Source organism: Xenia sp. Carnegie-2017, unplaced genomic scaffold (genome assembly GCF_021976095.1).
Source record: "Xenia sp. Carnegie-2017 unplaced genomic scaffold, XeniaSp_v1 HiC_scaffold_16, whole genome shotgun sequence".
Classification (NCBI taxonomy): Eukaryota; Metazoa; Cnidaria; class Anthozoa; order Malacalcyonacea; family Xeniidae; genus Xenia; species Xenia sp. Carnegie-2017.
In genome coordinates, this window is record NW_025813469.1 from 3,809,160 (window position 1) to 3,822,552 (window position 13,393).

Below are 13,393 nucleotides of genomic sequence, written 5' to 3' on the forward strand. Positions count from 1 at the left end.
TAGGTTTTGCCATACCCATATAATATGACGTTGAATCAGTGAAGACAACTTTTGTACTACTTAAAAAATGTTCATTCTTAAATATTAACATAGCAAAACCTTTTGCTATAGCTAGTTTCACCACTGCATTACACAAACTATTCATGTAATTAATTATAGTTATATTATAACCAGTGTAATAGCCAAGCCACATTTATAATCATTTCTTTGTAAATCTGTTTTTTGTAATAAATTAATAATAATAAATGTGCATAGCATGACCTATAAATGAGCTGGCTATGCCACTTTAATATTGACATACAAAGTAATTGTAATGGGTATACCTATATCATAATAAAATACTTCATTCATCAACATAGTAAAAGCCTTCAAATTGAAATTCTTCTGCAAGGTCAGGTGGAGGAAATGTTTCTCTAATGCGAGTAACTGCACATGATGGCAAGATGACTCTCACTTCTCTACCCAAGACACCCCAGCACCATCTTGCCAACTGTCTATATGCAATATGGCGATACAGTTTGTCCTCGGGCCCATCATATGCTACCTCATATTGCTGCTTGTACTGGTACCAAGCTGTTTGTAAAACCCACCTGTTAAGACAAACAGGCTCAAAACCAGGATGTTGTGTAATGCACAAAGGGACTTCGGTGGTCTCATTCGTTTCTACTGCCTCTAAATTTTGTCACAAATATTGGAAATCTCTTTGCAGCATAAACATTCCTCGTTATTATCCATTATTTGGCAGTTACCACATTGACACCTGAATATGTTAAAAGAAAGGATCTTGAAAAGTAAATGTCAAAACTTCAATAAAATTGTATCTTACAATAAAACTTTAAAATCTAAAGTATTATGTGTGTGTGGACGTGGTCAACTTCAAAAACTGAAAACGTACTTTTGAGATAGAAACAATGGTCTAGAATAATATAACATTTTACTACCCACCATTCAAGATTGTCGCGCCGAGATTCATCGTCAATATACAAAAATTCCTGTTCTTCGTTATCCTCAAACTGGTGAGCTTCTTCGTGTTCATCAGCCGGCCATTCGGGCTCAAACTGATATGGCCGAATATTGTTTGTTGGATTGTCTTCCATTTCACTATCGATTGGTGAATTAGGCCGAGGTTCTTCCAAAAAAGCCATTATAAGCGATTGTTTTGTTTTTGTGCTAGGCTGTGCGTTATTATTTTACTTTGTTGTAAACTCAACTCCAAATCGGTTTGACGATATGACGTCAAAATAATTTCCGCTGACGCTTTCTGTGCCCACGCTGCTAAGCCTCAAAACAGCTCAAATAGCGCACTTGAAGACGCGATTTTGTCAAAAATAAAATAGCTGATGTAAAAATTTCAAAAATATAGTAACCTTTGCATAAAAATGGAACTTTTAAGACCAACATTATTTTTGGGTGGAGTTCCCCTTTAAATGTACATCTGCGCTCAAAAACGGTTCTAAAAAAAACCGGATACTTAAACGACTACGGGTACGAATTACGTCATTTTGGCGCAATAACATTGTTGCGACAACAACAACACGTAGCTGTCAATCAATCTGAGTACCATGTTTTGTAAAAAATTCGTAGTCGCGACTACGATGTCTTTTCGCTAAGAAAGAAAGTAGTTATTTTTTCATTGTGTAAGAATTTAGTTTATAGTACTATTTTTAAGTATCCGGTTTTTTTTAGAACCGTTTTGAGCGCAGATGTACATTTAAAAGGAAAATATGACCTTGAAAACTTTCATGTATTTTGTACTCAAAGTGAACGGTAAACAAACAATAAAATAGCATAAATATATCGTACATAAAATTTAAAACAGTGAAGATTTTTCACTCTAAAGAGTCATATGTTCTCACAAAACCAGTATTACCGATTACTTGATATCGTTATTGACAAATAGAGCCGTAGCTGCTTCGCAAACGTCGGTGTTCTTCACAATAAAAAGGCTCGTTCTGTTGTTTACAGCTAAACCTCTCTTTTGACGAAGGGACAATGACAACAAACTTCCTCGTGCTATTCCATAACACGGTCAAACTTCGTACTCGTTGTCGTAGTCGTACTCTTGCTAAAGCTCTCTAGTGTCTTTCCAGTGCTGTAGAAGTGGGGGGGGGGGGCGCTTGGGGAGCCCCCCTTCTACCTTTGAAATGGGTAATTTTAAAAGGGCACTATTAACAAAAACGTCAAGAGAGCCCCCCATCTGATAAATTTAGTTCTACAGCACTGTGTCTTTCAACTTTAAAACAGTTCTTTTATAACTATTGAGTTAGTGTTCTATTTTTAAACATTCTTTTAAGGACTATTATATTGTTATTTCGACCTTTCACCATGGTATTTACTATTTTTCAATAAAAAAATTTTAGAATTTTATTATAAGGATAAAGTCCCTATTTTACATTACAAAACCTTTTCGACTAAATTGTGTAATATGTGCTCTTCGCCATATCCGGCAACGTATGTTTTGTTCGAACGAAATATGCATTTAGATGCATAACCGATAAAAATGTCAAATGAAAGCAAATAATTGAGGCGTTTCATTGTTTCAATCTATGAATTTTTATTGAATTTTTCTAATATTTGACAAACGTCAGAACTCAGAAATCTCTTTCGTTTAGAATTAAGCGAATTACGGATATCATGCAATGTCCACCAAAACCGTTTTATGTGGCTTTGGCCTACGATTTACTGAACGATTGCCGTAATATATCTCAAACAGACTTTAGAATGGGATGTATTTTTGTACTAAATTTAGCTGTAAATAAAGCGTCGTGAGTTGGCTTTTGTGAATTATTCAGGTGGTATTTTCTTGCCTTTATCTTTCACACAATCTGTTTCAAATATATCTCCTTCTCGCACATGAAATGCAAAAGATACACGATCATACCGCCTGTACTCTGGATCAATTTGGTAGGAGTGAAAACGCTTGATTACGGTTCCCGTAGCCTGTGGATACCACCGAAATTTGCCCTCATTATCTCTCGTTACGACATTGTTCTCTTCCGGTACGAGCGGGTATTCAGCAAATTCATCTTTCCCAGCGCTTTCACTGCAAACGAGAACGTTGTACTCTACTTTGACAAGGTATGCAAAAGTTCCCAGTATTCTAAATTCCATCTTCTCATCGCCAATATGGTCTTGATAAGATTTAAGCAGCTCGTCGATTGAGTATTCAAAATAATACTCACATTCATGCCCTTGACCGCGATAACGACCAAGATAAAATGCATCGGATTCTCCAAACTGCTCTGTAATATCATTTATGCTGTTGATTTTATCATCGGCAAATTGCGAGAAAAACGTTTGCATTTGATCTTGCAGATTTTTGCAGACATCATTGCTGACACGTGGACTCCACCAAGACAAATAAGCTTTTGCCTCTTATTGATCTTTTTCTTGCCGCCTTTAAAGCCTTTATCTGAAATTATTCTATTCATGTTAGGAAATGGTGTGCGATGAACCAGAGTGTCGATTAGGATTGATCTCTTTGCTGTTTAGCAGCCCGCAAATTTTCTTTTTTGTCTGGCTGAGAATTGGCTCGTGTCTTTCTTTGAGTAAAGAAAGGACATTCGTAATCTGAGATGTAGTCATAGTGTTTACGAAATTCACGATTCCATTCTGGCTTCCACTCGTGTTGTTGCACGTGTCTTCCAGGGAAAATAAGTTCTTTACCTTTATTTGCCACTCCCTCTATCCATGGTATCTCTGACCCCGCCATGACTGAACTGTTTCTGAATTTTCTAGTGTGAATAAAAATGCAAAACATGTTATTTTCTTTCCCAAAACATAATTCTGGAGTGAGGTTGAGATTAATTGGGTTGTTCTACTAACCAATTCTTTTAAAAGTTTTTCAAGTGTTCTTCAACTCTTGCATTCTAAACTCGAAACTACATGCAGCCAACTGTTTCTTATTTTATAGAAGTAAGCTTTTTATCACATTTAATCCAGAAAATATTACTTTTGTAATTATTCCTGACTTCACGCTAAGCCTTGCTTAGCTAAGTTCAAACAGTATCAACAGCAGTCTTGGCTTCTGTTAAAACGTAAGTGATTTATGTTATATTGCAGTTAAATGTAAGGAGTCTATAGCTTCTAAACATCTTTAAAGGACAATGGCAATGAAATTTTTTTTCATACGTTTATTATAGATAGCTATGGAATACTTAATTTCGTGTTATCGTGTCTCTTTTAATTTTGCTGTTGAGAAAATTTGACCTAAAGTTGAATCCTTATCCGCCTTTTTGGAAAAAAAGCCTTATGCTAAATTTTGCCGGAATACATTACTGACGTCATTGCCTGGTATCAACTGAATGACACAATATAAAATAATAGTATTAGGATAATATATAGCACATTTGTTCACTGGAATTTTAAAACAAAAACAACAGTCGGCGGTTGTTAAGATTAACAAAATTGTGTAGTATATCACGCTTATATACTTTTCCAATATTTAGTCGTTATAAGACGTAGAAACGTTTATTTTAGCAGATCTTACAACTAGGCTTTCGCGACATACCAAGTGTAAGCCCAGACAACAATAAGCGTGTTTTGTACACTGAACATTTCGTGCAATAGAAATATTTTATTTTCCCATATTACAAACCTGTGACCAACAAAGAGTTATACATTTAATTAATTATTTATATACATAAGAGTCTTTGCGAGATTATGTAGTTTTATATAGGTGATAAGCTATAAGCCACTATGTTTTGTTCATGATTGTAGAGTTGCGTTTATTCGTAATGTTTTACGTGCGTGTTTGCGTGCACAATGTACAAGTACACTTTTCAATTAACTTTATAACTTATGAATGAATACAAGTTTTGGGTGAATCACTCATGCATTTTCCTTTTGCGCAGTTCGTGCAATCCTTCGACAATGATATGGCATCGCAATTGCAGGTCATAACAAAGAACATCAAAGAGCGTCTGTCTAAGACTTTAAATTTACGGTCTTTCGTGATAATATGCGTATTTAAAATGTGTATAAAGTCCGTCTGGTGACGCGAAGCGTTTTCGTATGTTAGCATAAACACAAGCAGGAAATGGTCTTCGATGTTTATTCCCTAAAATTTGAAAAATCCACCTAGAACATCTTTGATATGCGACTAATCCAGACAGCTTGTGTATTCTCGCCAGCTCCTCATCAGACAGGGGCCAGTTTTTTTCAAAATACCGACACACGTCAATCTTTAACACACTTTCAAATAGCATATTGTCCCTAAATTCTTGGTGTTGTCAAGCAATACTCTCCTCGAGTTTCTGTTTGGCCTAGCAAAGCCTCATACTCATCGTATTCAAGCGCTTTTTCGAGGCAACAAAAACACTCGATTGCCTTTTTTGACAAAGTACAATGTCCACACTTACACCAACTAAGAGTTTGAAGGCGCCAAGCATTTGCTTTCTCAACTTCAGCATCTATTTCATCCTCCGACGAGGACAAGTCGCCCCGCTCACTCTCCTGTTCGGAACCGCTTTCTTCACTTGTTTCGGCCTTCATTTCAGGTTCATATTGATAGGGCAGAACCTAACCCGGTTGATTTTCGCGTATGTCATCCATTACAGCAAAAAAAACCGTAAAATATGCTTTAAATGTGTTGCAACGCCGTCAATCACAAAGCACAGAATGGATAACGTAACAGAAGGGCCACTTAGCGAAAAATGCGGTCCTAAATTTTAATGCGCATGCGCTTATTCCGCCATGTTGGCAGCAAGATAAACTTGCTACACTGAATAAGAGTAGCAATGTACAACTCAAAAATCTTGGCGTTACTACTTGAAAAGTTGAAATATTCATCCTGAGACGACTAAATCAAAGCTGTGGTTAATAAAGGCAATCAAGACCTACCCTCAGCATCGTGCTGAAATGGGAACAAACAATCAACATATTTTATGCTTTTCATGTACAACCAATGTGTACAATTCTATCGAGACCTGTATGAGAAATGCTGTGCCGTGGCCGTGTGGTCAAGGTTATTCGTATTTAGTTATTTGTAAAGAACGGAAGCGGAGAAGCGCTTAACGAACGTCTTTAAATCAGAAACAAGAAGGAACAATGTGAAATTTATCAACGGACGGGCTACACTAAAAAAGATACTTCGTATGATATTGGATTTGGTGCTTTAGAATTCAGACAAATTTAGTCATATCCCAAACACTCGATAAATGCTCATTGAGAAATTGCAAACTTGTGCAATTGTATTTAATGCCAATGCCATATTGTGTTGGGAAAATTCTTATATTGTATGATTGTAGCTAACTTCCAGATGCTCTTAACTATATGTTCCTTATATTTGTCATGTTTTAGATAATTTAAAGTATTGATTCCGTTGTAAGGAAATAAAATTGTCCTCTTGCTTCTACTGATATATATATATATTGTTATTTTCGTTACATCGCTGTCGCTGCATTAATTTTCAGATTAATTTTCAAGTTAAATGTGCTACACAAATATTCAGCCACACCGTTGCTGCATCGATTTGCACATATTCATCAATTGGAGCACTACCACCATCAGCCTTGGGTACAGCTGAGTTGCTTTTCAAATTTGATTCGCTTTTCGATTGAGTCAATAGTTTCACATTGAAATCAGCAAAAGAACAAAGAAGTGCAATAAGCAACAGCAATAGTCACATTGCTTTTCTCAAAGAAGCAATGTCCTTTATACAGGGAATCAAAGTGGTGAAAATGGTAAAAACATCACAGGCAGAACCAAATCACTGAAGGGATGGCTTATATCTATAAAGGCCATTATCTGTTTCTGGACCTATTTTCATACCTCACATAATTTTGCATTCTTGCTTATCAGAAGATTAAACACAGATGCTCTAGAGACTTTTTTTTGGAACAATACGCCATCAAGGAGGTAATTATGACAATCCCACGCCAAAACAATTTATCAGAGCTTTTCGAAAGGTTTTTTTCAGTTCACTTTTGACCTCTTCCAAAGGAAACTGTTCTAAAGATATGGACACTCTGCTAACACAATTTTCAAAAAAAGCCCAAACCATTTAGTATGCCACTTACCCATGCAAAAGCTCCAAGTAACTCAGTGTTGATTGGTGAAAATGACTACCGAGAACAAAATATTAGCAACAATTTATTGCTCAAAAATGCTGCTGCCTATGTTTCAGGATATTTGCTAAGCAAAGCTTTCAAAATCCACAGCTGTATCCAATGTAAGAACGTTTTGACTTCAAATAACATAAACAATGATGTTAATTTGCTTTCCTATTTCAAAACATATAAAGAACTCAACTTTGGTGGGCTGACTGCTCCTTCATCGTGCTATTTAAATTAGATTATGCAACTTGAAGACACCTTCGTGGATTGCTTCTCTGTCACAACCAAAAATCTGAATGTTGGAAAGAGCATCTTGAAGAGTCTTAACATGATACCAGTGCCATTCCGTACATGTTCACAGTTTCCCCGGCAATATTTGGTCAAACTTTTTTAAGAATGCGAATTTATTACGGCATCAAATTTGCAAATCGCGAGTTTTCCTCTTCTAATAAAAGATCGCGAAAGTACATTAAAGTCAAACATTTGTAACATTCTACAAACTTACTACAAGGAAAATTCCATAGACAAAGTTGATGATCCTTTTCATTGTAACTCGCAATACAAGCATAACCATGATTGAATGTTGGCAAGTTGGCAAAAGCATCAGACCACAACAACAAATTTTGACTCTAAAACGTGTATTCTAACGATGCGATTCGACCTAAGTTGTCAAAATTACCTTCTTTGACATTGCTCGCGATTGCATACACAAAACAAAAATGTAATAGCCATATAATTGTCGAGGACGCGCCGAACTGTTTCTCATTACTATATTTTCTATTACGAACTTGCTGGAATTATTTTGCTGCGAACATGGCGGCGATGCCTGATTGCGGGCTAAAAGTTGACAACAAAATCTTCATAGGCTCTGACGACAGTGGCCCTTCTGTTACGTTATCTATTATGTGCACAAAGTATATTGTATTGTTGTTTTGACTGCTTACCAGCCAATGACGTCACTACCGCTCGAGATAATTTTATCAAAATTTTATCCAAGATGTCGAAATTTATAAAACTTTTGCTGCAAATATCTCAGCGACAAAATATTTTTGAAAAAAAGATTTTGCTATTTTAGTTGTTAGACATCACAAATGTTCAAAAATATGCCATAAAAATTTTCGCTGCCAATGTCCTTTAACTGAAATTCTGTGACGTGTCATTATTTTGATTCATCTTGTTGATTTTTTAATTCTGCCGTTGTTCTGTTCAGGTGCCATGCATGATGCATGCTTGGGCTACCAATTCTGCCGTACCAATGATATTTGAAAAGACTAGCGAAATTAATTGTTGCTGATAATGCAAGAAAGGTCAGAATTTTGTATTGATAAATTATGCAATGTGTTATTGGAAAAATCCCACCAAAGTCAACAGATGTGTCAATATAGAACATATGAAGTGCGAATCTCACCACCAAAATGACATTCCATTTTTTTATGACAAATATGACAAAATTTTATACATAAGAACATATAATGACACTATGATAGGTAAGCTATTCAATCAACATACATTAACAAATTTCGAAAGATTAAAGACGACGCAACCAACTACGTGATGTCTTTGTTTCTGCTTGATAATAAAGAAATTGGAATGTTCAATAAATGTTCAATTTTAATCACCTGCTGTTTTTATTGTAAAATATTTAATTCTGTTCATACCCAATTAAATATGAAATGCAAATTTTTTACTTTAGCTATGACTGAAGTAAAAACAAAGAGTTTTGACTTGTAAGCTTTATGCCAATAAACCTTTCACAATTTACTATTATTTACTTCAATTATTGAACATCCTGACTTACATGGAAATTAACTGAAACAATCATGAAGTAAAACGCGGTTTCCAGCTTTTTACAGATAAGATAGCTCAATAAATTAAAGATTTAGAATTTAGGAAGTTAAGAAAATCGATAAACAGAGCTTCTCTGAAATTGTCAGCGTTCCAACTTTGAAACGCGGTCAATGAAGTTTTGTCATTTTGTAAACTTTTGATCCGGATAAACAAATAATTTGATCAGGGGCTTGAGAAGCAAGTATATGATGGGGGGCTCAACATTTTAGGAGCAATCTTTAATTAAAAAGGGAATATCAGAGTAATTGATCTCAAAGTCTCTAATTTAGAATAGTTTTGTTACATCTCAGTAATCAGAGATACTTCAAAATTAATAGCGTTTGTTCTTGACAGTTCATCATGTAAAGTTTTGTTATTTTGTGAACTTTTGACGCAAACAAATATTTTAAATAGTCTATCTTACAACAAGTTGAACAATTATAGACCAGAAAGAAAGCACGTGTACTATCACGTGAAAAGTGACCTTTTACTCCAATTACGCGCAATTTTAAAGTCATACCTAGCAAAACGTTTTATGTCATCATCTGTGTTACGAATAAGATAAATGCATGTATGACTGTATAAAAGAAGAAAAAATTCTTCTTGATAAAAGCCATGTTAGATAAAATTAAAATCATTCTGCATTTATGATATGCATAACTGAAATTCTGTGACGTGTCATGATTTTATTCATCTTGTTGATTTTTATCCCTGCCGTACCAATGATATTTGAAAAGACTAGTGAAATTAATTCTTGGTGGTAATGCAAGAAAGGTTAGTATTTTGAAATGATAAATTATCCTATGTGTTAATGAGAAAATTCCATTAAAGTCAACAGATGTATCAACATAAAACATATGAAGTGCGAATTCCACCACGAAAATGACATTCCATTTTTTTATGACAAATATAACAAAATTCTATACATAAGAACAACAATGATACGATGAAAGGTAAACCTTTCAATCATCATACCTTAACAAATTTTGAGAGATTAAGGACGACGCAACCAAATACGTGATGTCTTTGCTTCTGCTTGATAATAAAGAAATTGGAATGTTCAATAAATGTTCAATTTTAATCACCTGCTGTTTTTATTGTAAAATATTTAATTCTGTTCATACCCAATTAAATATGAAATGCAAATTTTTTACTTTAGCTATGACTGAAGTAAAAACAAAGAGTTTTGACTTGTAAGCTTTATGCCAATAAACCTTTCACAATTTACTATTATTTACTTCAATTATTGAACATCCTGACTTACATGGAAATTAACTGAAACAATCATGAAGTAAAACGCGGTTTCCAGCTTTTTACAGATAAGATAGCTCAAAAATTAAAGATTTAGAATTTAGGAAGTTAAGAAAATCGATAAACAGAGCTTCTCTGAAATTGTCAGCGTTCCAACTTTGAAACGCGGTCAATGAAGTTTTGTCATTTTGTAAACTTTTGATCCGGATAAACAAATAATTTGATCAGGGGCTTGAGAAGCAAGTATATGATGGGGGGCTCAACATTTTAGGAGCAATCTTTAATTAAAAAGGGGAATATCAGAGTAATTGATCTCAAAGTCTCTAATTTAGAATAGTTTTGTTACATCTCAGTAATCAGAGATACTTCAAAATTAATAGCGTTTGTTCTTGACAATTCATCATGTAAAGTTTTGTTATTTTGTGAACTTTTGACGCAAACAAATATTTTAAATAGTCTATCTTACAACAAGTTGAACAATTATAGACCAGAAAGAAAGCACGTGTACTATCACGTGAAAAGTGAGCTTTTACTCCAATTACGCGCAATTTTAAAGTCATACCTAGCAAAACGTTTTTATGTCATCATCTGTGTTACGAATAAGATAAATGCATGTATGACTGTATAAAGAAGGAAAAAATTCTTCTTGATAAAAGCCATGTTAGATAAAATTAAAATCATTCTGCATTTATGATATGCATAACTGAAATTCTGTGACGTGTCATGATTTTTATTCATCTTGTTGATTTTTTATCCCTGCCGTACCAATGATATTTGAAAAGACTAGTGAAATTAATTCTTGGTGGTAATGCAAGAAAGGTTAGTATTTTGAAATGATAAATTATCCTATGTGTTAATGAGAAAATTCCATTAAAGTCAACAGATGTATCAACATAAAACATATGAAGTGCGAATTCCACCACGAAAATGACATTCCATTTTTTTATGACAAATATAACAAAATTCTATACATAAGAACAACAATGATACGATGAAAGGTAAACCTTTCAATCATCATCCTTAACAAATTTTGAGAGATTAAGGACGACGCAACCAACTACGTGATGTCTTTGCTTCTGCTTGATAATAAAGAAATTGGAATGTTCAATAAATGTTCAATTTTAATCACCTGCTGTTTTTATTGTAAAATATTGAATTCTGTTCATACCCAATTAAATATGAAATGCAAATTTTTTGCTTTAGCTATGACTGAAGTAAAAACAAAGAGTTTTGACTTGTAAGCTTTATGCCAATAAACCTTTCACAATTTACTATTATTTATTTCATTTATTGAACATCCTGACTTACATGGAAACTTACTGAAGAAATTATTAAAGAAGACGGGGCAGCCAGCCTTTTACAAGTGAGATGAATAGTCTTGTATCTCCTTTCCACTTCTTCTGTTGTAGTTTCAAGCAATTCAGCTATTCGTCGCCAGCAGTTAGCTTTCTTTCGTTTGTCATGAAAACCGTTTGTTCGCTTGTCGTATATCGTGGGAAAGTCACGAATAATTTCCATAAAGCTTCTATCACTGTAATTTGCTTTAACAGCAAGAATATTTAATGCTTGCACTGAATCGAAGTCTGTTGTGTTCGAGTTGCTCGCCATATCTCTTTCTTAGTATACTCTATAACTTCAGTAACAACCACGAGTGAACTTAATGATCGAACTGATTTTTATTATTTTACAGAGAAGTATTTATACTCTTTATTACAAACAACAAATATTATTATTGGTCGGAGTAGTTCCTCTGTTTAAGCTATATATGGTACATAAGGAAATTTAACTAACGTCAATAACCCTTCCTTGGCTCTTAGCTGTGTGGGAACGGATACATTGATAAACTAAACTACAAACTACGCACATACTATTTCCTTAACATGTTTTTGTGGTTTATGAGCATGACTCAACAAAGTCTGATTCTTCGTCATTTTCAAAAGCAGCCATGTTGGACTAGATTATGGAAAGTTGTCGGTAATGATCGGCGATGATCGCAAGAAACAAACCATTTTTTTTCTTGCGATGGCAGCGCCGACGCTCGGCGATCGTCAAAAAAATCGGCGACATAATTTTTAAAGCGTTCTCATTAATAGTAAGCGCTCGCCGACGTCGCAAAAGCTTTATCGCCGACGTTTTGCGATGAATGAGAACTAGGCTTAACAGACGTTGCATATCAAAATTAGCATACTTTTTGAGCATGATGATGATAAAGACCTTTTAAAACAGAATATTTTACCCATGAACTCCTTCATGTTAAATTTATATGCAAAAGTTCCCAATATTCTAAACTCGATTTTCTCGACCCTTCCAACATGTTGTTGATAGGAATCAACTAGCTCATCGATTGAGTAAATAAAGCTATGGGAACATTTTTCACCTTGATTGCGAATAGTATATGGCAAGAATGCATCAGAAGCTCCAAACTGATTCTTAATCACATCTATGTCATTGAGTTTGCGATTATTCAATTCCAAGAAACAATTTTTCATGTGATCTTGCAGATTACGGACAACATTTTCGTCAAATATTGTACTCCACCAAGAGAGATAAGCATATACGCTCTCACCACTTGTCTCGTTGATCTTCTTTTTTCCGCCCAGAATTCCTTTCGATCTAATTATATCAGCTTTTTACTTGTATGATGTACTAGGTCTTTTATTGGGATTGCGTATCCTTGCTGTTTGGCAGACTTCAAAACTATCCGTTCGTCTGAACTAAGTATTCTTAGATCAGATTTCTTGAGAAAGGAAAAGGACATTCGTAGTCAGAGATGTGATCGTAAGTTTTGCGTCTACTGAATTCTTCATTCCATTTAGGCTGCCATTCTTGTTGTTGAATGTGACGCCCTGGACAAATGCGTTCTTTACCAGTATTGCTTATACCTTCCAACCAATTTATAGTCTTGGATGAATGGTTTCTAGACGTATAAACTTTTTGACTGTAGTTTGAGCTCGGAAAAAGCAAAACGGGCTGTGTGCTTTGTGAAAATGTTATCTTCGAGGAATAAGATTGAGAGAACTCGAGATAAACTTTTAAACACTTGTTACGTAGCTTGTTCATTATGAACTGTAACGTCGTCAAGAGAGACAATGAATGTTGTGAGAACGTTGTGTAGTAAAAAATGTTGTCTCGTACTAGTAAACTCATTATGCTGTGAAATTGTCATGTAAATCAAGTCAAATTTACGTGGCAAATTTTGTTTCATTCTATCGATGTTCGATAACATTCCAAGTAGATTCTACAATAAGAAATATATGTTC

At 34.6% G+C, this 13,393-nt stretch overlaps 1 protein-coding gene and 1 long non-coding RNA gene across 5 annotated transcripts; both read right to left on the reverse strand.

The window, feature by feature from the left end:
• Nucleotides 1-3,519: 3,519 nt before the first annotated feature.
• On the reverse strand, nt 3,520-11,826 carry LOC124436332. Of its 4 annotated transcripts, none has more exons than XM_046986244.1 (3): nt 11,442-11,826; nt 11,153-11,212; nt 3,520-3,734 (listed from the first exon to the last, which is right to left on the reverse strand). In XM_046986244.1, the coding sequence occupies exons 1-3, from the start codon at nt 11,739-11,741 to the stop codon at nt 3,669-3,671; spliced, it is 426 nt and encodes a 141-aa protein (XP_046842200.1). In that variant the 5' UTR covers nt 11,742-11,826; the 3' UTR covers nt 3,520-3,668. The 4 variants fall into 4 exon arrangements, with proteins under 4 accessions (XP_046842200.1, XP_046842202.1, XP_046842201.1 ...); XM_046986246.1 differs by lacking the exon at nt 11,153-11,212 and adding an exon at nt 9,858-9,914 and having other exon boundaries at nt 11,454-11,825; XM_046986245.1 differs by lacking the exon at nt 11,153-11,212 and adding an exon at nt 9,858-9,917 and having other exon boundaries at nt 11,454-11,825.
• LOC124436335 lies at nt 6,163-7,884 on the reverse strand. The gene is made up of 2 exons (XR_006945326.1): nt 7,020-7,884; nt 6,163-6,951 (listed from the first exon to the last, which is right to left on the reverse strand). It is a non-coding gene; the product is annotated as an uncharacterized LOC124436335 (long non-coding RNA).
• Nucleotides 11,827-13,393: the final 1,567 nt, after the last annotated feature.

Coding starts and splice junctions, on each gene's coding strand:
- LOC124436332 (XM_046986244.1), bottom strand. CDS start 11,741: ATGGCGAGCAACTCGAACACAACAGACTTCGATTCAGTGCAAGCATTA. Junction 11,213..11,441: donor TTTCTTCAGTAAGTTTCCAT/GTAAGTCAGGAT, acceptor TTTATTATCAAG/CAGAAGCAAAGACATCACGT. Junction 3,735..11,152: donor ATCTCTCAAAATTTGTTAAG/GATGATGATTGA, acceptor TATTCACACTAG/AAAATTCAGAAACAGTTCAG.